General features: G+C 36.8%; 1 protein-coding gene and 1 long non-coding RNA gene across 2 annotated transcripts in view; both read right to left on the minus strand.

The window, feature by feature from the left end:
• Positions 1-11,827: 11,827 nt before the first annotated feature.
• Positions 11,828-17,202, minus strand: LOC114579499. The gene is made up of 3 exons (XR_003700524.1): positions 17,028-17,202; positions 16,819-16,901; positions 11,828-11,966 (listed from the first exon to the last, which is right to left on the minus strand). It is a non-coding gene; the product is annotated as an uncharacterized LOC114579499 (long non-coding RNA).
• A 5,533-nt stretch (positions 17,203-22,735) lies between these two features.
• LOC110092640 (outer envelope protein 61) overlaps positions 22,736-27,072 on the minus strand; it is a 50,428-nt gene continuing 46,091 nt past the window's right edge. Inside the window, exon 11 of the mRNA XM_020817283.2 lies at positions 22,736-23,181. Within this exon, the coding sequence (XP_020672942.1) occupies positions 23,035-23,181 (147 nt within the window). The 3' untranslated portion in view covers positions 22,736-23,034. The remainder of the gene's footprint in view (positions 23,182-27,072) is intronic.

A 27,072-nucleotide genomic window follows, 5' to 3' on the forward strand; every position in this document is an offset into this window, starting at 1 on the left:
AAGACAAGCTCTTCTGACCAAAAAAATGAAAATGAATACAAGCTCATCCGACAAAATGAAAATGAAGACGATGCATATCCTTGCCGAAACAGAGAAATGAGAACCTTGCGGAAAAAAAAAAAAAAAACTGATGAGAAAAAGATGATGCAGGGTAAAAAATACCTTCCTTATCGACCTAGATGAATTTTAAAAAAAATAGAACCCTAAAATCCCAGGCAAGGTTTTAGACGGGGAAGACGATGCATACCTTGCCGAGCTCCTGCGAAGTGATCGAACAGTACGAAATCAATGGTGAAGGCGACGGCTTTCGCTGCGAAAGACAATGCACAGCGCGAACGAAATCGTTGGAGCTCGCTATGGCTAAAAGGGGGAAGAAGCTGCTCAGTGCTCGCCCGAAATGAAGAACGAAATCAATGCTCGCCTCGGACAGGGTTTTAACTCGCCTCGGACAGGGTTTTAACTCTCCGTTAACGGAGTGGTATTTCAAAGTATAGAAATGTTATTTGAGTGGTATATTAGTAAATATAACACTTTGAGTGTTAAATATGTATTTTGAAATGTTTTAAGTGTTATGTATGTAAAAATCCCTAGAATAAAACATTGACAGAGAAGAAGAAAACCATCCAGCTGCCAAAAGGAAAAGATGAGAAATCAAAAATAAGAATCCGACTCCGGCTACAAGCTAGATCAACAACATCAGATAATCAGAATAGACAGCTTGAAAAGCATAGGCAGCTCTAGTTGTCAAAAGGCCAAAAAGCAACAACCAACCCGAAATTATCGAAAGACACAATGGCCATCACAGAGCCACATCAAACACAAAATATTGTCCATTCAGCAAAAAATAATGGTTGCCACAAGGAGCATCCACCAAAATAATGGGATGATCAGCCATGCACAACATCGCCTGACAAAACCACCCAAAAACTGCTTCGGCGACCAATAAAATAATACCCGATAATGAATGATTGCATAAACATTGATAAATCAATTCATAAGCTTTCCATGTCTTCACCTTGCAGCGAATAGCAAAATTGACACCATGTCTAATAGTGTTCGGATTAGCCCAAATCTTAGAGAAACGACGATTGTTTCTCTCCCTCCAAAGATGATAAATAATGCAGCTAATCGTAAGGAAACAAATTTTTTTTTCCAGAACATTGAACTGTTGGTAGTTATCAAAAAATTCAAAGACCTGTGCGAGATTGGGTCTTAGGTAAAAATGATTAAGCATAGGAAGAGTCGCCGAGAGAACCGTATGTGAGAAATCACATTCAAAGAACAAATGGTTATGGCATTTAGGGGAATTATTGCAAAAAGAGCAAGTCGGATTAACCCGAATTCCCCTTTTAATAAGCAAATCAGCCGTTTTCAATTTACCAATAATTGTCATCCAAGAATAGCAAGCATACCTGAGAGAATGCTTTTTAAACCAAATATAATTAAACTAATGAACCTCCTCCAAATGAGCATATATTGAGAGGTGAAATTTCTGAAGGCGGGTTGAGAAGACCCCTTCCAAAGAATGCCCGATTCCCGCAAAATAGGGATCACTTTGATAGTAGCAGATAAGTCAAACGGGATTGTATCAGGAAGAGCCCATTGGTTGTTAGAGATAAAATCCTTCACAAAATTTTGGGATGATAAATTTTGGTCAGCCATGACAGAGTGAACTGAATAACCATTGAGCAAAGGATCCCAGAGAATAGAAAAATTACAATCAGGTGAAACCAAAAGGGAGAAAAAACTTTTAATACTATAAGCACAGGCATAAAGAGATTTTCCGAATTTGGAGGCATTGGTAGGAGGAGGTTTCCAAGGCGAGACATATTTCGCCCGAAACCACATACTCCATAAGGATTTGAATTTAAATAAATGGTAGATAAAAGAGCAGTTTATCCCATGATAAAGAGAGTCCAAAGAAGGAATACCCAAACCACCAAAACATTTTGGTTTGGTAGTCTGCTTCCAAGCTATTAAGTGTAATTTCTTCTCCAAAATGTTACTATGATAAAGAAATCGAGAGTGCAATTTAGAAATTAAAGAGCGACAAGCTTTTGGTATAATGGACCCTCTGATCCAATAAGCAATATTATTTGCAATGGTGAATTTAAGAAATTGGACTCTACCTATAAAAGAGTTCTTTACTTTCCAACTTTCAAGTAGAGCAATAATTTTGCTGAGTAAAGGTTGGAAGTGAGAATATTTTTTAAGGCACAAATTTTTATAAACTTTTTTATATGTGCAATTTTTCACGCAATTTTATAATGATAATGATAAAGGCACAAATTTTTAGAAAGATTATTTGACAATAAATTAAACAAACAAACAATAACAATAACATCAAGCCAACGTGGGGTCAGCTACATTAATCTTTTTTTTCTATTGTATTTATTGTGTCATATTAAAAATTAAATTCTCATCTAAATCTAATAAAGAAAGATTATTTCTGATATTTTTTAACCAAATCTTTTTAGGTTTACCTCTACCTTTCTTAACATAAGTCAAATCTAATACATCTATTTTCCTAATCGGTTCATCGGAAGGACGCTATTTTATGTGACCAAACCATCTAAGGAGGCTCTCTCTAATCTTATCTTCCACTAGCACTACTCCAACTTTTTCACATATATGCTCGTTTCGTATTCTATCTCTAAGGGTAAAGCCACTCATCCACCTGAGCATCCTCATCTCTGCAACACTTAACTTAGTATTATGCTTCTCTTTTAATGGCCAACATTCAACACCATAAACCATTGCAGGTCTCACCACCATCTTATAGAATTTTCCCTTAAGTTTAAGCGGGACTTTTCTATCACACAATAAGCTCGATGCATTCCTCCACTTCTACAATCCAACTTGAACTCTGATGATAATACCCCATCTATTTCACCATCACTCTGAGCAATAGATCCAAGATATCTAAAACGTGTAGTCTTATTAATGACTTGATAGCCCAAAGTCACAATCTCATCACTAGGTCTATTACTACTAAAATTACTCTCCATATATTCACTTTTAGATACACTCAAGCAAAAACCTTTAGTCTCTAAGGTTGACCTACATAATTCAAGTTTACCTTCAACTCCCTCTCTAGTCTTATTAGCAAAAAGAATATCATCAACAAAAAGAATATACCAAGGTATGTCCTCTTACAAATGTCTAGTGAGAACATCCATGACTAAAGCAAAAAGATATGGACTTAAGGCTGATCTTTGATATAATCCAACCGAAATAGGAAAATACTTGGTCAAGCCACCTTGTATTTAAGCACATGTAATAGCTCCTGCATACATATCTTTAATGATTTGAATATAATCATTATTAACTCCTTTCTTTTCAAGAACTCTCCATAGCACTTCTCTTAAAACTTTATCATATGCTTTCTCTAAATCAATAAATATCATATGTAGATCCTCCTTATTCTCTCTATATTTTCCATCAAATCTCTCAATAAATGTATGGCTTCCATAGTAGACATATCCAGCATGAATCCAAATTGATTTTAATAAACATTAGTATCACGCTGCAACCTAGCTCAATAACTCGCTCCCATAGTTTTAAAGTCTGACACATTAACTTAATTCCTCTATAATTCACACAATCTTTTTCATCACCTTTATTCTTAAAAATATGAATTAACACTTATTATCCATTCATTTGACATCTTTTTAGTCCTAAAAATAGTATTAACAAGTTTAGTAAGGCAATAAATTCCTTCATCTTCTAAGCATTTCCAAACCTCTATTGGAATATCATCAGGTTAAATAGCTTTTTCACACTTCATTTTCTTTAAAGCGTCTCTAACTTCAAATTTACTAATACGTCGATGAGAAAAAAAATAAATCAAAATTAAAAAACATTATGATTGATGCCATTCGTTAGCATAAGTAACGACTAGCCTTGGTGAGCTGGTGCCCAGCTTACTTTAGAGCCCATTTGTCTGGTTATGTGGATTGGGTATGTGACTTGGGTCGAGTTGGTGAGTCTCCAGGTTGGGTCGACGCCCATCAAGTTTGGTCGGTAAGAAAGTCATTACCGAATGACAGTAAGTCGTAACCTTTTCGTGTGACTGGTCAGTCATTAGCTCTCATCACAATTTGCGAAGCTGAACACACAAACACACACACACACACATATATATATACACACACACACACACACACACACACACACACACACACACATATATATATATATATATATGCAGGTTTATTTTAGACTTTTTATAATTTTTTATAGTAGTATCATTTATTTTAAAAAAGAAAATATCATTTTTAATTGTTGTGTCCTGAAATATTCGCAGTGATAGAGCAATATAAAGTTTAACGTCTTAGCTTTGTACGAAGATCCAATACCCAATTAGATAAAAGAAAAGGGTGTAGCGTTCATAAGAGACAAAAATTTTTACATGGAAACCCTTAAAAAGGGTGAATAAACACAGGGCTTGGCCCATTTGAATGAATTCACTAGGGTTTGCAATCAATTATAAATGAGACCCTTCTTTGGGGGAAATGCCTTGGCTTGATGTTGCAAATATACATAATGTAGAGTGCATTACATGGTGGGAGTTGGAAGAATCTGTATTAACATGTTTGTTTGGTCGGCAGGTGATGGAGGTCATAAATATCGTAGTCAGGTGATGGTGGTTAGAAGGACCGTAGTCAGCAGGTTGGGAAAGACCATTATCAGGCAATAGAGGTCAGATGGACCATAGTCGGTGGGCGACAAATGCCAGAAAGATCATAATCTAGCAACAAAGGTCAGGAGGACCGTTATCTGGCTACGAAGGTCTGAAGGATCATAGTCAGTAGGCGATATATATTATATAAAAAAGTAAAGAACTAGTCATTAGCCAAACTAACAACTATATTTTTTTATTTTCATTTTTTAATTTTTTATAAATAATATTTTTGTTTTTTATTTTTTAAATATATCTAAATTTAAATATATATTTATATCAATAAATTTTAATATATATTATAAATGATATTTTAATATATGTAGTTGTGATGAGAGCTGACGACTGACTAGTGTCAGTCGTTAATTTAGGTCACCAATCCGGCCATAGTATGATGACCCAAGTCACATACTCAATCCACATAACTGATACATAACCAACGAAATGGAAAATGGGTGCCAGATAGGCTGGGCGCTTGCTCACCAAAACCAGTCGTTATCTATGCTAATGACTAGCATCACTTATAATTTTTTTTGCCTAATTAATTATTAAACGATTTTCTTTAAAAATTTGTCCAATGATAAACTATCTATCTCTATAGTTATAAATATTCTCATATATAATAATTGATCTCATTTATGAGAAGTAAGTGAAGGCTAGTAGATAGGGATGAAAAAAAAAAAAAAAAAAAAAAAAAAAGTAGATAGGGATGATTTTAAAATGAAAACTCCTTCACTCTATTATTTGTTTATGCATCGCCACTATTGAAATAAATTCAAAAGAAATGAGTTAATGGATAAAACTTGTTGAGCTAAGGTCACAATGGTGATCACATTTGTCAATGGTTCGTGTGTGTATATATATATAATAAGGGGGAGAGAGGAATTACTATTTTAAAAGATAATATAGACACCAAAGACTTTATAGTGATTTGCTCTCATTGACATACGTCCATTATGCTTTCAATGGGAAGTGTATCACTAATCAAATATGGGTCATTGTCATGATAGGAGAGGGATGTTCTTATCATTTAAGCAAAAAAGGATTTCTCTCCAAAATGGATGAGATGAGTGATCTTCTTCTCTCTTGCACCTAGCTTCTGTCATGACCCAAAGTGACACAACTCTTATATCGAATATGTCATATCATGTTAGATGCATACTAGGTGATGCTAAAGATCTAATTGGAAGAAATTTCTAGTTGAAAGATCTATTTATATGCTAATGTAACTAAAATATATGCAATCGTAGATATTTATGTGGTGATACTTAGAAATAAATGTACCATGATGGCTAGAAATAAAGATTTTGATTATATATATAGACATGTGATGTAAGCAACTGATATTGATGATTTTATTCTTGTATTGGACATATATATAAAATACAAGAATAAAATCATCAATACCCTTACATCACATGTCTATATATATAATCAAAATCTTTATTTCTAGCCATCATGGCACATTTATTTCTAAGTATCACCACATAAATCTCTACGATTGAATATATTTTAGTTACATGAGCATATAAATATACATATTTTTAACATGTATGAACAAAATATGACATAATACAAATTATACAAAATTTCACATGTACAACAAATACAATAGTATTTTTATGAAATACTTGTATACATATTCAACATTTAGAAATCATAAAACCCTTCACAAATAACATTCACAATGTCATTTTGAAGCTTTTATTATTCTATAACCTCTTTTGTTAGTGTCAATATACTCACCAATATACTTAAAATTTCATGTAGTTGGAAATATTGAGTGAAATGTGAAACTTTTATGATAACATGACCAAAACATTCTACTCTATAATATACTAAAAGTTGCATGGTGAACAAATTCCATATCTTCATATACTTGAGTTTGTATAAAATTTAGCTAGCTAAATCACTAAAACACTCACACGAACTATCCAAATAAAAAACTAAAGTAGGGTACGTAACAAAAACATCCTATTTAGGGGTTGTTTGGTTGTCTAAAAAAAGAATGCAGTGTAAAAGGAATACTCTTGAGTTGTTTGGATGAGTGTGAAAGGAAATGTATTAGAATATTTTTATTTTTTTATTTTTCGTTTGGGTTGAAGGAAAATGAATACAATGTAAAGTGCAAAAATATATATAGTAGTCAGTGGTCGACATTGATGGAGGTTTGGCTAGCGATGTGGATCTGACAGTGACAGCTGGTAATGGTGATCGGTGTTGCCCTGAGACGATCGACAACAATGGATGGTGGCAGGGCTTAGTGACATGGGCAGTGATACTTGCAATGAATTTTGTTGTATTTGGAACTTGCCAAATCGAAGGTTCAAATACACCAAAAATGAACTAGATAGTGCATTCCAAATACACCAAATTTTTATACTGAATTTATTTTAATTCAAACAAACGTCAATACTTTTGAAATTCCTGTGTTTGGAATACTTTATTCTCCATTTGCAGGCAACCAAACAGCCCTTTAGAGCTAGACAACATTCTCAACTGCCTCGTCGGGACCAAATTGACTATATAATCTTCAAATCTAACTTTCTTTCCATAGAGTTCTCTCCCTCCCACTCTCTATCCGGCTACCTTAAAATGAGAAAAATGAAATTGAGAAGTGGTTTTTAATATTTATACTTCTTGTGTCACAACACTATCTTCCGTAGCACTGCAACACTCTCAAGGAGAAGTTTCATGCATCAAAATAGAGAGTTCAACATTATAACACTTGATCCCAACACCATAAAACTTCTAACAGAAAGATGTAGCATCAACTTTAAGGAGGAATTTCCACTTAACAAATTTTCTTTCAAATTCAAATAGCTGATCCTTGGGAAATTAAAGCCTACACAAAAATAATTCTAAAAATTTACTTAAAATTTAGAGACATGATATGAATCAGTAATTCTGACTAGATCAAATTAGGTCATTTACAAGTAGTTCAATTAAGGTAGTAGTGGTCATTTCAGCTTCTCTCTAGTTCCTCTTCTTCTCTCTCGTTATATGATCAAATGTTTAACATCCTAAATATTCCTGAATGTTTTTCGCCCTTCTTGTCAACTCTTTGCTAGTTCGAATGTTTCACATTTATGAATGTCTCTCCTTTTATAATCCCTCCAAACATATCCTCCACGTTCTTATGCAACCTGATAGATGATGTCATTCATAGAGCCTAACAGCACTTGCAAATCATGATAGAGGGGTGTGGCGCAAAGAGCTAAGGACTCATCTTTGGTCAGGCTCATGAGGCTGTTTATACTAATGTTAGGAGCATCAATATAGACTAGACAAATATATAGGGGAAGGAGTCAAAATGGTGTCAGACGAAGTGACAGGTTGGAATATTTTTTATATTCCCTTTCAGTTTATTTGACAAAAGATTTTCATACTCATAAAAAAAATCATATTTTAGACGGCGCTAAATGATATACATTAAACAACATGATTCATAAGAAAATGTTGAACTAACATTACAACATCTTTTGACATATAGATAACATAAACAAATTTATATTTGATTATTATAAGGTGCTTGTTGACCTTTGTAAATTTAGCTATTGGCTTGTTCATTTGATTATTATAAAATTGCATCCCACTACATAATAATAACCACTAACACGAAAGCCACAATAAGATGCTTTTAAATTATATTCAGATTTGGGGCATAAATAGTTAATAATATTTAATTTTTTATTAAATATAAAAACTATAACCATCCAAAAAGGTCAAAAAATAGAGGAAGATAAACTAATAAATTCTAAATAATTTTAAGGAAATCTTATTTGAAAAATTTTAGTAAAAATTTTCTAATTGAAATTTAATCAATTTGGTTGAAAATTTTACCATAGTATTTGTAATTTGAAAAAAGTTGGGGTAGAATATGCAAATGTAAGATTAAGAGTTTGTTTAGGATAGGTTTAGTTTTTTTGTAAATGTTATTATAAAAATTTTGTAGAAAAAAATAATTTTTTTAAGTTGATATAAAAATAATTTCCAATGTTATTCAAAATTTTGAGTGTTCTTTTAGTAAATACATAAATTTGGATGTTAAATATATTATTAAAATAATTTTAAGTGTTATGTACAAAAATCCCCAACTCTTTTCTTAAGAAAATAGCATGACTTAAAAAAACAATCATTTGCAAAGAAATTGGACAGAAGAGGAGAGGAAAGACAAAGGAAGGACAAACCAAGAAAATGAAGAAGTGTGAAAAGAGAAAATGGAAAAGAAACTCAAATATACTTATTAAGTGATGAATGGTATGCTGCCAAATTAGAAATTATATTTAAATTTGATATATCATCAAAAAATTATTTTGATCGGGCACAAATTTCGATAAAAATTTGAATTAGAAGCTTCCAAAATTAATTCTGTCCACCAAGCTCCTCCTCGATCACTATCAGGCCATCATCAGAACACCAGCCGTTGCCGGACTTCTGCTCGGCCATCAGTCATTATTGGACTACCGCCCAACCAATGACCATTGTTGGACTTTTCCTGACAACCAACCATCACCGAACTTCCGTCTGGCCACCAACCGTCGCCGGACTTCTGCCCGGCCACCAACCGTCACAGGACTTCTGCGTGACCACCGACCATTGCCGCACTTATAGACGGCTACCGACCGCCGCCGAACTTCCGCCCGCCACAGATCGATGACAGACTTCCGTCTGCTACCGACCGACGTCAGACTTCCACCTAACTCTTTCTTTTATTGTAATTTCATCGTCTTCAAATTACATGACAGATCAAGCTTTGCAATTCATTCAAATACCAGTGGAATCATTTGAACTGGGCTAGGCCTTGTGATTGTTTTTCCTTTTACATGATTTCCACGTTAAAAACCTTGGAGTTATATATTTTATGCTTGTGGGCTAGATATTCATACAACGTTAAGATGATAAATACTCACTTTACTACTACATATATTCTAGCCCGCAACAAAATTCAAACTTAAAAAACTTTGATTGAATAGATCAATAAAAGTATTCCTCTCTATTTTCTTATTTTGATTGATCTTTCTAAGAAATTTGAACCTCTTAATAGATTTATATATACATATTGGGAAAACTATTTTAATTATCTTGAATTTAGACATTAAAAGTATGATACTTTTTTGTTTTCATATTAAAAATAAATTATTCATATATGCATTTGACACAACATTATATATGTATCAAAAACTAAAATTATTGCATAGCAATTGCATATATTAAAAAAAAATGAAATAAGTTGTGAAATTCAAAATGTTAAAGATAAATAGATAAAATATTTAAGGATGAGAAAAATAAAGAAAGAAGGAAAAATATTAGGCTTTGAGGAATGAAGTCCAAGTTTAATTACAATAAAGAAAGAAGGAAAAATATTAGGCTTTGCTATAGGAGTGTTGATACGTCCTCAAAAAATTATCTTAATCGGGCGCGAATATCGATGCAACGCGAATATTCCAGGACGCAACAAGTGTAAATGGGTCGAGTCAAAATTGAGTCATTATTGGCTTAAGCTTGAGCTAGATTAATTAGTTAAGTTCGAGCTCGAGCTCGAGTTTTATTCTACGAGTTTGAACCAGCTAGTTTATTATAAAAGTGAAAAAATCATTGTGATTTAAATAATTATTAATGATAAAATAAGAAATAAAAATAATAATAATGAATCATTTAGTATAATTTATGTAGATAATATTAAAATCTTACAAAAAAGAATAGCTAAAAAATAGAGAAAAATGAAAGAGAAGGATGGTCTAGATTGAGAAGCTCTATGATTTTACTAGCATTTCATAAACTAAAAAATCTTCATCAAATGATTAAGGTTTCATTTGAGATAACTTTTTTCCTATTTTCTAAATCAGGTTTTTGTCCTTTATAAGAAGGTGAAAGTTCAAAAGAACATGAAGTAAATAGAGAGGAATTTCCATCATAAATGAAGGCACTTTTATCATTGGAGTCAATTCATGTTTTCCCTTATAAAGAGCGACTTGAAGCAGATAGCTCTACGTTGCTTTCCCTTACAAGTATGTGAATTTTTTTTGCTAAAAAGTAAGGGTGTCAATTCATGTCAACGGGTCGTGTTCGGGTCAAATTCAATTTTGACCTGGTTGTTTTTGACCCAACCCGATTTAGGTTTCTAGTCAGCTTTTTAAACTTGAAACTGACGCGGGTCGGGTTCGGGTCAGCCCGACCCGACACGAAGGCGGAACTGGAATAAGAACCTCGTGAATGGTTGTTGGCAGACCGAACTATGGAAGCCGAAGAAGAACGTGAATGGCAAGCCGGCAGTCGGCGGATGGTCAAGACAAACTTGGATGAGAGGCTGTGCAAGGTCAGTGACGCCGACAAGCTAGAATCGAGATGCGACATTGCGATTGACGGAGTGTTGGACACGTCAGATGAACTGGTGGACTAGGGACGATCGACTGCAGCGGCGCCTCAGCTACATGACTTACGAAGAGCGGCGATGACCTCAATTAAAGGAGGCGAAAAGATGCGTGATGTGACTGAGTGAGTGCGACTCGACATGTCGAGCAACAGATCATTTCGTGGGCAGGGCGGGCAACAGACTCGGGCAAAACCATTTTTGGGTCATTTCCGAGTTTCCGGGTCAACCTGAACCCGCCCCGAAACTCAAATCAGGTCAGATATTTGAACCCGAACTCGATCCGTTTGCTAACCGGGTCAATCCGAACCCGGATTTTTCCAAGTCAGGTTCAGATCAGGTTTTGGGACGTGTCAAAATTTAACACCCCTACTAAAAAGGTTAATCATTTGATGATTAAAGTTTATTTCTTAAAATGGTCCATTAGCACCTATAAGACAAAGACTCAGAAAGTTTTTTTTGGGGAACATTAGGAACTTCGAATGCAGGCTCACCGGAGGAAAATGTTTACGTCTACCAACGAGCCGCACACCCTAGCCCACACTTACCGAAAGTGAATTGGGTGTGTGCATTAAATTTGAATTTATAGGCCAACCTAAATCTTACTTAAGTTAAATACTAAAAAATGTGTCAGAATGTATTGAACAAAAAGTGTTCAAAAAATTTTTAGATTTATTTTGAGATTTATATGGTACTAATCACTTATGCATCCCTAATCTTAAAGCATACTTCAGATATTAACTCACAAATTTTTAAATTTAAAACCTATTTGTCATCAATGAGATCTCCTGCATTCATGGTTCGTTTGACGGCCAGATCCTCTCTTCCGGTACTCCTTGTTGTCAGTGGACGGATCGACGACGCCCGCGGCGAACCTCACTTTCTTCTTCGGTTTGCTGCCATTTACTCCACCTACCAATTCAAGAAAATGAGAAATTAAGAAGAAGAAAAAATAGATTAAGAACAGAGCAATGGAGAACAATGAGACGAAATTTCTCTAATAACGGCTAGAATTTTAAACAAAAAGCCAAATTTGACCGTTAAGGCGAAATCAAACTTGCTAACTACGAAACTGAATATTTTCTTGAGTGAAAATGGTCTGAGAAAGGAAGACACACGTAAAGGAAGAAGGGAACATAATCAAAGGAGTTTTTTTTTGGGGACGAATCTGTGGCGACAAAGGGCAGGATCTCAATGGATCGTGACAGCAAATGCCACTTTACCACCTACAATGTCTCATCGCGAAGTTAAGTCGTCTTTAAAGGAATCAACCTATCGTCCATTCGGAATTGTATTTCAGGAAAAATTACATCAGGTAGCCTATAATATGTCGTCAGGTCACTTACTCTTTACCGCGCGGCCCGACGGCCCGACCCGGAACGGACCCGGGAGTTTGTGTAGCTCGGTATTGCTAGGTATTGGTCGATTTTGCTCGACAAAAAGCGAAAAATATTCAATACCGAGCAATACCGAGTTCAATACCGAGTTCTTTTAGGTATTACTCGGTATTGCTCTAAAAGAACTCGGTATTGCTCGGTATTGGTCTTCACATAGAGGTATTTCTCGTTATTGCCAAGTAATACCGAGTAATACCTAGCAATACCGAGCAATACGCAAATATAGTAATACCAGATTAGGTTCGAGTCGGGTCGTCGGCCGCGCGGTAAAAAGTAAGCGCACGTGGCGACATATTATAAGTTACCTGATGTTGCTCTACGTCAGGTAACCTGACGGAATAATTTTTCGTATTTCAGGGCCTCCCTAGCAATGATCTAGATGACCGACACGAATGCATCGCATATCACGTGCCCCTGGGGGCTGATAGGGGTGTCAATATTTGACACAACCCGAAAACTCGACCCGAACCCGACCCGAAAATTTCGGGTTAGGGTCAACCCTAACCCGAAACGTGTCGGGTTCGGGTTCAGCATTTCGACCCGTTTCAAAAATCGGGCCAGGTTAACCCTCTGACCCGAAAGTAACCCGATTTGACCCGAAAACCCGATTTTGACCCGGCAACCCGAGATTGACCCGAAAAGAGGAGATTGACCCGTTTTTGACCCAAAAATTAGCCATTTTCTTGTTGGAAACGGGTCATTCGGGTCGTGTCGGGTTGAGCCGGACCAGAAGCGGGTCGGGTTCGGGTCAGGAAAACTGACCCGTTTTTAAAAACGGGTCGGGTTCGGGTTGACCCGAATAGTGCCGGGTCAGTTTCGGGTTCAACCCGACCCGTGACCCGAAATTGACACCCCTAGGGGCTGAAGCCCCAACTACTGGTCGGCGCGCTAACGATCGGCTCAAGCGCCGCGACAGAATCAAAGGACTTAGATTTCTCAACGAACAACAATTTCTGAAGAAAATTTATATTGAGATGAATACAATGGAATGGGTTTGAGATTCAAATTTGGCTGAGGATATCCCGATTAAACTGTGGATGAGTACAACAAATGAGAAAAGTAATCAAGATTTTGAAATAAAAAAGAACTGCAGAACTTTTTTTCCTATAAGAATTCAAAATCCAAGAGAGAGAAGGTTAGTTTGCTCTAGTTAATTCGAAGACCCCATATAAAGTTGATTGAAAGAATGGAAGAAAGAGGAAGGTGATGTAGTGGATCGTCGGAAGATGATACCTGCAAGAAGGATTTGGGTTTTCCCAATCCAGGGAGAAGAAGAAGAAGAGCTCAAAGGCTTCAAAGGCTAATATTTCATTCAATGTCTTTCTCCTCTTACACATTCTCTATATATAATGCCAAAGCAAGAAAAACCTAGAGAATCCTAGAATATTCTAGAGAACTTGTAATAACTAAATAAAATAACCTAAGGAATATTATAAGCTAAAAATGCTCCGCATCATTCTCCCTTTGCATCAAAAGAGCTTGACTCTGTCGAGATGTGCCATCCTCCTGGATCGAAGATTTTACATCTTCGATGTATGTCCACGATCTCATTCATTAGCTGTATTAGTTGCTTTGGCCTTCCACTATTTTGCATACCTCCATGGGTAGAAGCAACAGCATATTTGTCTCGCAAAGCAAGCAAGAAATCAATAAATGCTACCCATTTTAGTGTTAAAGCTAATAAAATCCTGTGCAAGTCATTCTCAAAACCAACTTCTGATGCTTTTCTAGTACAAAACCTACTAGGCAAAGCTGATTTGGTGGACGAGCTCCAACATATGCAAATACAACTCCAAACTCCTTTGCTTTCATTTCATCAAACACTTTGCTGGCACTTTTGATGTCACCACATTTAGCATGCATGTTCACTAAACCATTGTAAACATAGACAAATGGCGTGAAGCCATGATGAATGGCGCATCCCTGAACCAGTAATCCATCTCCGAGGACTTTCAATATGGCACAAGCATGAAGGATTGCGCTTAATGAGCTTCCATTCACATTACTCAACCTTGGATTATGAGAAAAAGATACAATACCCCCTTCATTAAGAAACTTAGCATAGGCAACTAGCCAGACAGTGTCATATGCATACAACCCATAAGAGTTTAAGCTTGAACTTACATATCCTTTCTGAAGCAATTTATTTCATCTCGACAAAAAATTTTGTTTGATATTTGAATCTGGTGTATGAGGATGAAGAACGATGGCCCCTTGTATTAAACTCATGGTTACAGGATCAGCACTTCCGGAATAATCCAAGACTGACGAGAGCCAATCTGTAGCTATCCACGCATATCTAGCATTAAGGATACTGATTTGTTTCAGATGTACCTCCCTCCCGGTTCCGGCAAGACGGGCCTAAAGACTATTGGCAAAGTAGTGTGCGAGCCTCAGAGAGGCATTGTCATGAGGAGACGAATGCTGCTGGATTTGTTTCAGAAACTCGTAGCCTCTAAGGTTGTCGTCGTTGTCCATGGTATGTGCACAGTGGAGAAGAAAACTGTTGAAATCCACAACCTCCTCTTTCAGTTGTTTCTTCCAGCGAGACTTCCGACTAACACCTGACTCATTGGGGATGGAATTTTTTGAATCCTTTCCCGCTTCTGTGTACACCTTTTCTCAAATTGCCCTCACGTCTTGAGGAAACCTTTCACAGTTAACAGAGTAGTACATCGTCGAACATCTCCAAGGGAATAACCGGCTCTTCGTAGGAGAAAGCCAACTGGTTGATTCTCCTCGTCTCTTCAAAGCCTGAATAATCTAAACAACGGTTCTTCTGCCTTCTCTCCTGTTTGATGGGGTTTTGTAGCAAGTTCAGATTTATTTCTCCAACTCCATGATCCGCATCAGGATCCATGATGCAATGCATCCTCCGGCTGTTACTCAAGTAGGGCTCGGACCATTCCACCAGCTTCTCCTCCTTCAGCGATAGTAGGATTCCGTCAGCGATAGTAGGATGTGTCTGGACCGGGGTTTGCGGAGTGGAGCCGTCATCGTCGAACGATGTCGGGTCAGGATGTGGGTAGGCGTGCGGGATGAGTGAATGATTTCCATCCATGGCAGAGTCCGGAACCCGCTCTGCCTTGTTGCCGTCCGCAGGCAATGCAGGAAGACGGCAAATCTCTAGCTGAAGCTCCATCCCGACAGAGTCGGAGCAGGCAACGAGACTGGGATCTGGTCGTGATAGATCGAGCTCCTGCACATGTCGGGACGGCGAATCGGAGGTTGGATGTGCGGGAGTCTGGTCGGCTGCTGTCAGAGATGTCAGAGTGGCGATAGATCGTCGGGGTTGGGAGTTTTGGAGGCCAGCGGGTTTGGCTTGAGCGGTGGTAGTGGCGGTTGTTTCATCGGAAATGAAATCGGAATAAACTCCCACGCAGAACATTGGGCGTGCGAGCAGATCTGAACGGGATTTGGCGTGCTTGAGCGGAGGTGGTTCGTGCCACCGGAGCGGAAGCTCGAGCAGTGGGTATTCCGGCGGCGGATCACGCCAATTGAGCGGGAGTTCGAGCGGAGCGTAATCATCCGCGATCGTGGGAGTATGGCGGAACGGATGGCATCTGCGTGAAGCGGACGAGAGGATCGAAGAAGAAGAATGGCTCGGTATGGTTGCCAATGACATTCTCATCCTCCTTATTGACCGAAGGGTTTCGCGAATCCGATCAAGGTTTCTATCTACCTGATCGAGTGACTTCTTCGATTGAGCTTGATAGAAGGCGATCCGGCTTCGAGCATCGTCGACAGCCCACCTTCCTTGGTGTCGATCGTCGTCGACCGCCAATCTTGTTTTGCGGCTTCGATCGTCGTCGACAGCCGACCTTCTTCCGCAGTCCATCGATCTTCACAAGCTCCGGGCTCTGATACCAACTGATGTAGTGGATCGTCGGAAGATGATACCTGCAAGAAGGATTTGGGCTTTCCCAATCCAGGGAGAAGAAGAAGAAGAGCTCAAAGGCTTCAAAGGCTAATATTTCATTCAATGCCTTTCTCCTCTTACACATTCTCTATATATAATGCCAAAGCAAGAAAAACCTAGAGAATCCTAAAATATTCTAGAGAACTTGTAATAACTAAATAAAATAACCTAAGGAATATTATAAGCTCCGCATGAGAAGGGCTAGGAGGACGAAATAAAATAGGATTGTGATAGACATAAGAGAAACAAACAGAGCACGAAGACAAAATCCGAGAGAGAGAGAGAGAGAGAGAGAGAGAGAGAGAGAGAGAGAGATTGGTCTGTAAAGGGCTCCAAATCTCCAATTCCAATTTCTGCTATCTTCATGAAATCAGAGAAACAAACAGAGCAGGAAGACACAAAGTTCTAGAGAAGGGGAGGGAGAAGATAGTTAGAGATGGGTGCTTACAGGGCTCCAATTGGAATTTCTTCATGAAATCAGAAACGAGGCGTTTGTAGATTTGGAGGGCGACGAGAGCCAGAGACAAAATCCTAGAGAGAGAGGGGGAAAGAGAGAGTTGAGTCCTTACAGGGCTCCAATTCAACTTTCTTCATAAAATCAGAGTGACAAAACGAGGAGGAAGACACAAAATCCTAGAGAGAGAGACGAGTCCTCACCGGGCTCCAATTGAACTTTCTTCATGAAATCGGAAACGAGGCGTTTGTGAATTTGGAAGGCGACGAGACCCACGCTGCTTGAGACAACCACCACCGCCATTACTCCCGCACGTCCGGAGCTCTCCATGTCTCTCTCTTTCTCTATCGATTCTTCAGAGAAGCAGAATTTAACAGAGGAAGGTAGGGCTGCAAACGAACCGAGCCGAGCCGAGTATGTGAGTGTTCATGTTTGTGTAATATTTAATTTAATGAAAATAAAATGATACTAGCATTTTTTTAATATTTAGGCCAATTACGACAAATTCATACATCAAATACGCGAGATTAAAATCCAAAACATCTTGGTTGATAATCAAAGCTCTCATCTAAGAAACCAAAGTGAGCTACATACCTAGCAGAATTTATAATATCCTTTCTAACAAACAGGATATTAGCTGAGTTGGTGAAAACACGAAACGATCATTATTATAATCAAAGATAGGTTGTAAACTACTGTGAGCTGAACTCGAGTCACCCTGACTTGAGATTGAACTTTTAGCTTGATTAATTAATCAAATTGGACATTGAGCTCGAGCTTTATTTTACGAGTTCGAGCCGACTCACATGCCTGCTCGTTTAGCATGAATGAGAAAACAATTATAATTCGAGCAATTGTTATAATAAAATGATAAAAAATTGTGAAAAATAAAAAAAATATAATCAAGAATAACTTAATATAATAATAATAATAAAAACTATATGTTTTTATCAAATTATACTCATGAGCTATTTATCAAGTCAAGTCGAACGTGAGCCGGCTCACGAGTGAGCTCGACTCACTTACACCCTTTATCAATGATCATTCAAAAGAATCTCTTTGATGTCTTAATTTTGTTATCGCTGTGTGCTGTTCTACATTGGATGCAGCTGATCTCATGTCCTTTCTCAGCGGAAGAAGATTTCAGATAAATATTAAAGTAGGCTTAGTTTGGGACGACTTTCTTATTACTTCTTAAAACATTAATAAAGCCATCCCAAACGAAGCCTCTAAGCGATTCAAACATATGATTTTATTTGAACCTTGTTTTTATAATCAGTTTTGAACATTATTGTCGCGCTTGATATGACCCATCTTCTCCTTCACACAATATTAGTTCTGTATTTCATATAACAATAGCGTGGGTTTTCCTAAACTACTAAGTATTTGAAAAGTACTACATTTATTTTACATTGCATTTACTTTACACTTCATTTTCTTTTCAAGCAACCAAACAGCCCCTTAAGCCTTTTGTTTAGGGAGGCTTGTTTTCAATTTTATTTTATATTTTTAATGGTATTAATTTTAATATAAAATAGCTTTTTGTTTATTAATTTTCTATCAAAACATTTATTAACAGTTTTTTTTTTTTAAATCTGTTGTAAGTTTTATCTAAATCAATATAGTATATAGTAATTCAATATATTCAACATAGTTGTTAATAGGAACTTTTTTAAAAGAGTAATTAAAGCTGGGTCCTCACTTTAGTATAGGAAAATTGATTATATCTATCTCATAATACATGCAATTAAAGTATATTCTTAAAAATTATTTGGATGATATTATACTCATTCTAAATTAATTTGAAGTAGTTCAAACTCAAATTCAAACTTTTGTTCAAACCATGGTTCGAACTTTGGTTTAAGGCTTCGTTTGGGGCGGCTTTCTTACCGCTTCTTCAATCAGCTTTCTAATATAAAAAAAAATTAATTTTGTACTAAAAAATAGCTTTAAAAAATAATAAAAAAGTCGTCCCAAATGAAATCTAAATATCCATTTGAACTCTGTTTCATTCTTTAAATTAGACTTCGTTTGGGACGACTTTCTTACTGCTGCTTAAAACATTAAGAAAGTCATCCCAAACGAAGCCTCTAAGCGATTTAAACATATGACTTTATTTGAACCTTGTTTTTTGAATCAATTATGAACATTATTGTCGCGCTTGATATGAATCATCTTCTCCTTCACACAAGATTAGTTTTGTTCGAGCTTGAGATGCCTTCCCCAAGCAACCTTCCATCGCATACCCCTATCTCCTTTATGAACCATTGGTCTTGTTGATTCCTTTTACCAATGAGGTCTTATTGCACACCCCTCTTCTCCATCATACCTCATTGAACTTGTTATTTATCAACATATCACTTAAAACTCACCTATTTACATATTTAATATCTAAGCTTAATATTTAGTCACATAACACCTAAATATTCAAATAACATAAAAAAATATCACTCTCCTCGCCTTTCCTTCTCCATTCTATTTATACATCGCCGTTGCCGGCACCATCACCATTCACCACCTCACATGTCACCGATCCCAACAAACTCCTTCCCTAGCCTCATCTTATCACGACCCTTTTTAGTAAGATCACTTACCAACCCCCTTCCTCTTGAGATTCTATCATAACTTTCTCGTGCCAATCCAACACTTCTTTGTTGTTACTTCCTAACCCTTTTTCATTTGTTCACAATGGTTCCAAGCTCAACATGATCTAATGGCCCTTTATCATTGATGGTTTTGTCTATAAATAAAAATTAAAACAAGTTTTGTATTTTATAAAGAGTGAAATTTAAATATTACATATATAGCCGAGTGACTTTTGAATGTTATACATATAAATCTCCCAAAATAATAAAAAAAATATAAATAGTGATCGAGGCATAGGCTTGTTGTTTCTTATACTCCCAATTGGAGCAAGAAGAATGTACTATCATCATAGTAATATACCATTAAGATTTGAGAAGGGGATATATACTTCCATTAGAATTTGAATCATTGAATTGGCGACCAAAGCCCATATCCAAATGGATCACAACAAGATATAGCTTTTTTTTTTTTTAGAAAGTTTAGGGCCATGCCCAACCAATATCATTCAAAAAGAAGTTTTAAGTAATATAAAATACAATGAGCTCATGTTGTAACAAGAAAAGGTCTTCAAAACTAAAGAAGCTAGCTAAGGCTTTGTTTGGGACGGTTTTCTTACTGCTTGTTAAAGTAGTTTTCTAGCATAAAAATTAAAAAAAAAATTACTAAAAAATTGTTTTAAGAAGCAGTAAGAAACCGTCACAAACAAAATCTAAAAATAAACCAAGTAGAAGTCCTCCAAAAGAAATCAAAAAATAGTTCAGAGAATGGGGAAGAATACATCATAGGCTCTATCCATAGCAGATTAAGGCTTTGTTTGGGATAACTTTTTTAATGCTTTGTAAACCTGCTTTTTAGTTAAAAAAATCCATTAAAAGCAAGAAAAAAGTAGTAGTCTAAGCTGTTCAAATGAAGCCTAAAACAAAGGCAAACTAGCAAGATAATGCAAATGCAAAACTCAATACAAACAGATAGGAATTGTCCACAATGCAAAATGGCCTATAGGTATTAAACTTCAAAATAGTAAACTAAAAACTGCAGCCACTGCAAAGCATAAGGACATGGCCCAACAACATGAAAAACTACATGCAAGCCATCAAACTCACAGCAAGTGAGCTAGATCAATAAAAGTGCAATGGTGCAGTAACATCATGAATAATCAAATGATCCAAATCCAACTAATTCTTGATTTCAGAAGGAATATCAACCTTATATGACCATTCTCTACTTTCATGGGTGACAGAAACCTTAATATTCTTAGAGATTTTTGGACATTCTGAAAAAATATATGGACATATTCCTTTCAATTCAAATATAGTAAGCAATAATTTGTACTGCTAGCAGATAATGAAGCTCCTGAATAAAAAAAACATTCAAGTGGAAAATCGAGCTCTAGAGATGCTGTTGTGAAGAATCAAAATTGCAATAGAATGTTCGAAAAATAAATGTGTATGTGATTTCTTGTGAGTAGAGCAGAGAACACATCTAGTTTCTACCTCCATCCCTTTAATAACCCAAATATCTTTAGTAGTTAACCAATCAAGCCAAAATTTTCAATAAAAGATAGCAAACATGATGCCATTTCCTTTGAACCATAAAAGTTTATGCCAACTTGTGTTAGACATATGCTAAAAAACCTTAAGATAAGCTTTCTTAGAAGAAAAATGACTAAAGTCAAGCCATATTGGCATTGTTGGGATGTTGAAATGGGCGCATATTGAATAGCAAGAACACATACCGACTCCATCGGAGAAGAAGCAAAAGGTAAATCTCAACAGCCATTATAAATGTATCTTTGACAATGGCCTTACGAAGCTCGCTGAAGAAAGCTAAAGCCAAAGCATTCGAGCCTATTAAATCCATTAGACTTTCCATGTTTCCAAGGATTCTAGAATTGAGAAGGTAAGCAATTCTTGGCAACATAAAAATACATCCAATTTCTAATTTTGCTATTAACATAGTGAAGAGGTTTCTAAAAATAAGCAGCTTTGCTGACAAGAGCCCAAATAGATCCATAAAAGTTGAAAAATCAATTGGCAAAGAGTGAGTACAACAACAACAAACCTTTATCCCATTGTGGAGTCGGCTACATGAATCATTTATCTCCATTGTGTCCTATTAAGAGTCAAATTCTTATCTAAATTTAATAAAGAAATATCATTTCTAATACTTTCTAACAAAGTCATTTCAATTGGCAAAGAGTGAGTGCAAATAATAAAATCTACCAATCATTTTAGCATTACAAATGAAGCTCATGGTATGAAGAGAGTAAAGGCCCAAACCACACTTCTAATTTGGAAGAGTGGTATTGGACTAGGGTACAGTGTGCAATTTATTCTCCTTACTATTGTGATGTAAGAATTTGAGATCATAGAGTAGTTCTTTTTGATAAAGCATCACAAATCTAAATTACCAGAGCAAGTAGTTCTATATGGTGATTTTGATAAATTGTAATCAACCAATGAAAGAAAGAAAACTTCATATCCAGCCACCAAGCTATGTAATGAAATTATTCATATAGACGAGCAGTCCATCATATTGACCTTTAAAGCAAAGAGTGTAATGCCCAAGGCAAACATGAGCAATTTATCTCTAACAAAGATGAAAAAAGAGTTGAAATTCTGAAATCAGTGAAAGCTGCAAAATCTCAAAATGTTTTTCCCCCAAATAACAGATGATGTGCACATTTGCTTTGCCAAACGCAAGTCATTCACATAAATGAGATAAAAGATTATAACATTCTTGCATTTAATAGCAATATTCACCAAATTAGGTTGTGCATTGTGCTTCAACAATATAAAGTTGGTCACATTCGGCAGCAATATTTCCTTTTTAGTCCAGTACTTTGAATGTATCATATATCGTGTTTAAGAAATTCAGATTATATATTCATCTGAAATTCATACCTATAAATCATTAAAAAAAATTTCATTTTTAATACCTTTCATAAGTACCAAAAATACATACAATTTAACTTCCAAAAAAATAATAACATATTTTATAAACTATACTCTTACATTGTTAAAAAAAATATTCTTATATTATTTCGATATGTCAAAAAAGAATTCTAACTAATAAACAAAATTACAATTTTACTTAAAAATTATTTTCTATTCCAAAATTTTTTAAGAAAATTATGACACATACGCCTGAATATCACTAAACCCTAAACCAACCAAAAAACCCTGCTTGTGTTTCCTTGCTCTATAATGTCTTTCAATTTTAACTTTTAATAGAATTAACAGATTTTTAATATATAATTACAAAATTATTTTGAAATTAAATTTATACAAAGAACATACAACAGACTGCACTAACTAAATCAAAGTTGCAAAATAAGTTACCCATCTGTACGATGAGAACAATGATTTTATTTCGTATCACATTATACAACACAATTTGTTAACAAAAAGAATGCTTTTGAGTACAACCTCACCGACCTATGAAGCAAATGACTGTACTGACATGATATTCAAAAGGGCAGACTACCATGATGTGTTAAACGTTTCACCGGTTTATAAACATATATGAAGATAATTTGTCACTTAGAGCTATTTTCTTTCATAGTTTAGAAAACCATTATAAATGAACTAAATTTATCTTCATTATAGGTCAACTCACTCTATTTTAGCGACCAATGTAGCCCAGTTGGTGGAGAATGAAGGCTAGGATTAACATGACAATGGCGAGTACCATACCAGGTCTTCCCAAGAACCAGTGCTTAGTCTTCTTTGCAATCTCGAATCCTTTCTGTGCTCTCTGTGCCCATCGCATCTGAAAATTGCATGTCAAATAAATAAGATTCAGTGGCTTTACACAAAGTAAACATGGAGGTCAAGGAGGGATAACTCAACTTCCAGCATTCAAAACTAATATCATGGGTGTGAGAATATCATTGGATCCAGTTGGACTGTGATCCAATCCTCAAATTAGTTTGCTCAGAATTAAAAATTGGATTTGTAGAAAACCGGATCATATAAAAATATAATAATTTTTTGGACTTATTCTATATATAAACATAGTATTTCATGTCAAATAATGTATTTATATATAATATCACTTATTTATGAATTTATTAACTGTTTTTTACACCAGGCGGAAGCTTAGTTCCCCCCCCCCCCCCCCGGGGCTTTTCCCCCCCCCCCCCATGGTGAAGGGAGAAGGCGGTGGGAATGTTTTTTTTTGGATATTTTTGTTGAGTATTGTATGCTTCAAGTAGTATTGTTAAACCATTGTATCTTGTTGTTTTCTTCCCTATTACATCAATTACAAAATTTTATATTTTTTATCCGTCTTTGATCTTCTCATGGTTTGTGTGGAAGATTCTACAAGCACTTTCTTTCAAATTGGTATCAGAACAGCATCCTGAGCTAAATTGAGGCCTTTCCTTGTCAATCTCTGCGGAGTTTCCCCCTCTAAAGTGCAGCTTTTTGCTGTTTAAAGCCAGAATTATTGTTTTTCGCTGTTTGGCCAAGATTCGGATATCTATGGCAGCCAAGAAGGTTGATGCCTTGGATGAGAGATGAGCCAAATCAAAGCAACAGTGGAGGACAGAATTTTCTCCATGGAGGATAAGTTCTCCAACCTAGAAGAGATGGTGAAGAAGGTGTTGGATTTTCACAACCAAATGTCGGCATCGACGGCAAGAGTGTCAGCAAGAGGAAATACAAATTTTGGCAGTCAGAGGGATGATCACGATGTGGAGATCTTAGAGTGAAAAGAAAGAAGACCTCCTCAAGAGCCTATTCATAGGGATGGGATAGGTATAAGGGATGGGGAGAGGCATGACAATGTTGGGTATGAGCAAAAGGCAAATTTTGAAAGGAGAGGAGCTAATCATGATCGGAAGGGTGCTGACTTTGAAAGGAGGAGGGAACTTGAAGATAGGTTTGGATACGGCCGTGGAAGGGATGATTGGGATATTTAAGGAGGACCACCCACTTGGAGAATGAAAATTTATGGACGACCCAGGGGAAACAGAGGAGATTTGAGGGTAAGGAAGCTGAAGATGCCTCTTTTTGAGGAAGAGGATGCACATAGGCGAATCTACAAGGTGAAGAGGTATTTCACCGTCAAAGGGTAGACGGAGGAGAAGAGATTGATGACAGCTGACCTGTGTTTGGAGGGGAAAGCATTAACATGGTACCAATTGAGAGATATGAGGCGACCAATACAGAGCTGGAGAGAGTTCAAGGATTGCTTGCTAGAACGTTTTCGAACTAGGAAGGGAGGAGCAATTTTTCTCTTTGACATAAGAATGATCAGTGGTAGAGTACCGGGAAAAGTTTGAGTACATGGCTAGTGAACTGGACCGGCTGGCCGAGACTGTATTAGAGGATAATTATAAGAAAGGACTTAAACTAGAAATTAGGGCAACAGCTAGAGTAATGAGGCCTTATGATTTGGGAGAGGCTATGGAGATAGCACAACTAGTGGACCATAAGAATTTGGAGAGGTATTCCAGAGGCAGCAGTTCAGGAGGCCGTCAGTATGACCACCCCATTTTTGACACCCAAGGAGCCACCACTGGGTGTTCCTCTGGAGATCCCAAAGGAGAAGCCTGTAGGAGGGGGAAACTTCAAGAAGCTAACCGAGAGGGAGCTCCGGAGAAGAGGACAAAAGGATTATGCTTCCGATATGATGAGAGGCATACTCCGAGGCATAGGTGTAAGGACCAAACTCTTCAGGTTCTCACCGTCTGTAATGATGAGGAAGTTGAGGAGAGAGGGGAAAGGGAGTCTTTGGTAAAGGAGGAAGATCTACATTTAGACGTGGAGGAGGTCTCCTTGAACTCAGTGCTGGGATTCACTCCAAATCCCACCATGAAGGTGAAGAGAAAAGCTAACAGGGGGAGGTGGTGGTGTTGATAGACAGTGGGGCTACCCATAACTTCATTTATAAACAGGTTGTTGACCAATTGGGGTTAAATTGGTGGATACATGATGCTATGGAGTGATGATGGGCACTTAAAAGGTGGAGACGTGAAGAAGAGTGTGTAGGGGAGTGATTCTGACCATACAGGGGGTTCAAGTGAGGGAAGGCTTTCTTCCATTGGAGCTAGGGAGCACGAATGTCATCCTAGAGATGAAATGACTATAGATCTTCGGGGATACCAAGGTCAATTGGGGAGCACTGGGAAGAAGGGTGGTGATCAAGGGAGATGTAGGGTTATTCGAATCCATGGAGTCTCTCAAAATCATGGTGAGAACCCTATAGAAGATGGGAGGAGGATTTTCTGGTGGAGCTGCATAGCTTAGAGGGGAGCAGATAGGGCTGCAAGCGAACCAAACGTTCGACAAGCTACTCGTTGTTCGGTTTGATTAAAGCTCGTTTGAGATCGTTTAATTAACTAAACAAACGAACTTGAACAATATTTTAAATACTCGATTCTTAAATAAAAAAACTTGAACACTAATGCGTTCGGCTTATTTATGTTCGCGAACAACATCATTTGAAGTTCGTGAACAAGCTCGACATTAAGCTCGATAAAAGCTTGATTTGTGTTCGATTTTGAACTCGTGAATAAGCTCGATGAAAATAATTAATATTTGAATATATAATTAATAAATATAAATAATCATTACCTTTTTGTTATATAGACAATTGCTTTTATTATAAATGTGTTTGTTCATAGATATGCTTATGAACGGGTTTGTTTGATAGTTAAAAAAATTAGTTAAATATGTTTGCGAACAAGCTCGATAAACACTAAACGAACGAACATGAAATGAACATGAACCAAACATGAACACTCCTTAATTTAAATGAACCAAACATGAACGCAAATGCTAAAGCTCGAACAAACATGAACAAGCTTATATTAAATGAACACAAACATGAACACTCACATACTCGGCTCAGCTCGGTTCGTTTGCAGCCCTAGGAGCAGATTGAAGGAAGGGGGAGACATTCCTCCTTTGTACAGCCGCTTACCCAGCATTTCACTGAGGTTTTTCAGCCACTATAAGGATTGCCACCACAGACGGAGTAGGAGCACGCTATCACTTTGAAGGAGGGGGTATCACCAATAAGCGTCAAGCCTTACCGATACTCTCAGATTCATAATGATGAAATTAAGAAGCTGATACGGAAAATTTTGGAGGAAGGCATAATCAGACAGAGCACCATGATAGGAAATACTTGATTTCAAGTATTCCCTAATCACTTTAGCAACCAATCTCAAAGCGAACTGCTGTCCACAGCAGGAAATCAGCCAAAAACAGTAGAAATATAGAGGAAAACTGCAGGAGATGAGGAGAAAACACTTGTATTTTACTAGTAGACAATGAAAATAGCAAAGATACAATTTGTTCTTCAATCCGAGAGGAAGAACAACTCTCCAAAGTTCTCCGGCGAAGCCAAGAGCCCAAGCACACAAACCCTAGATCTCAAAAGAGAATTCAAATTCAAGATAATCCCTAATTCTCTCTTAACTCTCTAATTAAAGCAAAAGGAAAGATACAAATTACATAAACACCCTCTTCATTCAAAAATTCCCTCCAACGAAATGCTCAAAAGCCGCCTAGCCCGCTCCTTCGTCCGCTGTTTCTGCGATCGGCGGGTTCCGCCCGGCTTTGGACCGCCGGGTGTAGAACCGGACCGGTCCAGCTGGGACCGGTCCAAAGTTACGCGTAACAGACGCTCAATGAGTTTCCTTTGAACAGG

This window comes from Dendrobium catenatum, unplaced genomic scaffold, assembly GCF_001605985.2.
Source record: "Dendrobium catenatum unplaced genomic scaffold, ASM160598v2 fragScaff_scaffold_432, whole genome shotgun sequence".
Taxonomy (NCBI): domain Eukaryota; kingdom Viridiplantae; phylum Streptophyta; class Magnoliopsida; order Asparagales; family Orchidaceae; genus Dendrobium; species Dendrobium catenatum.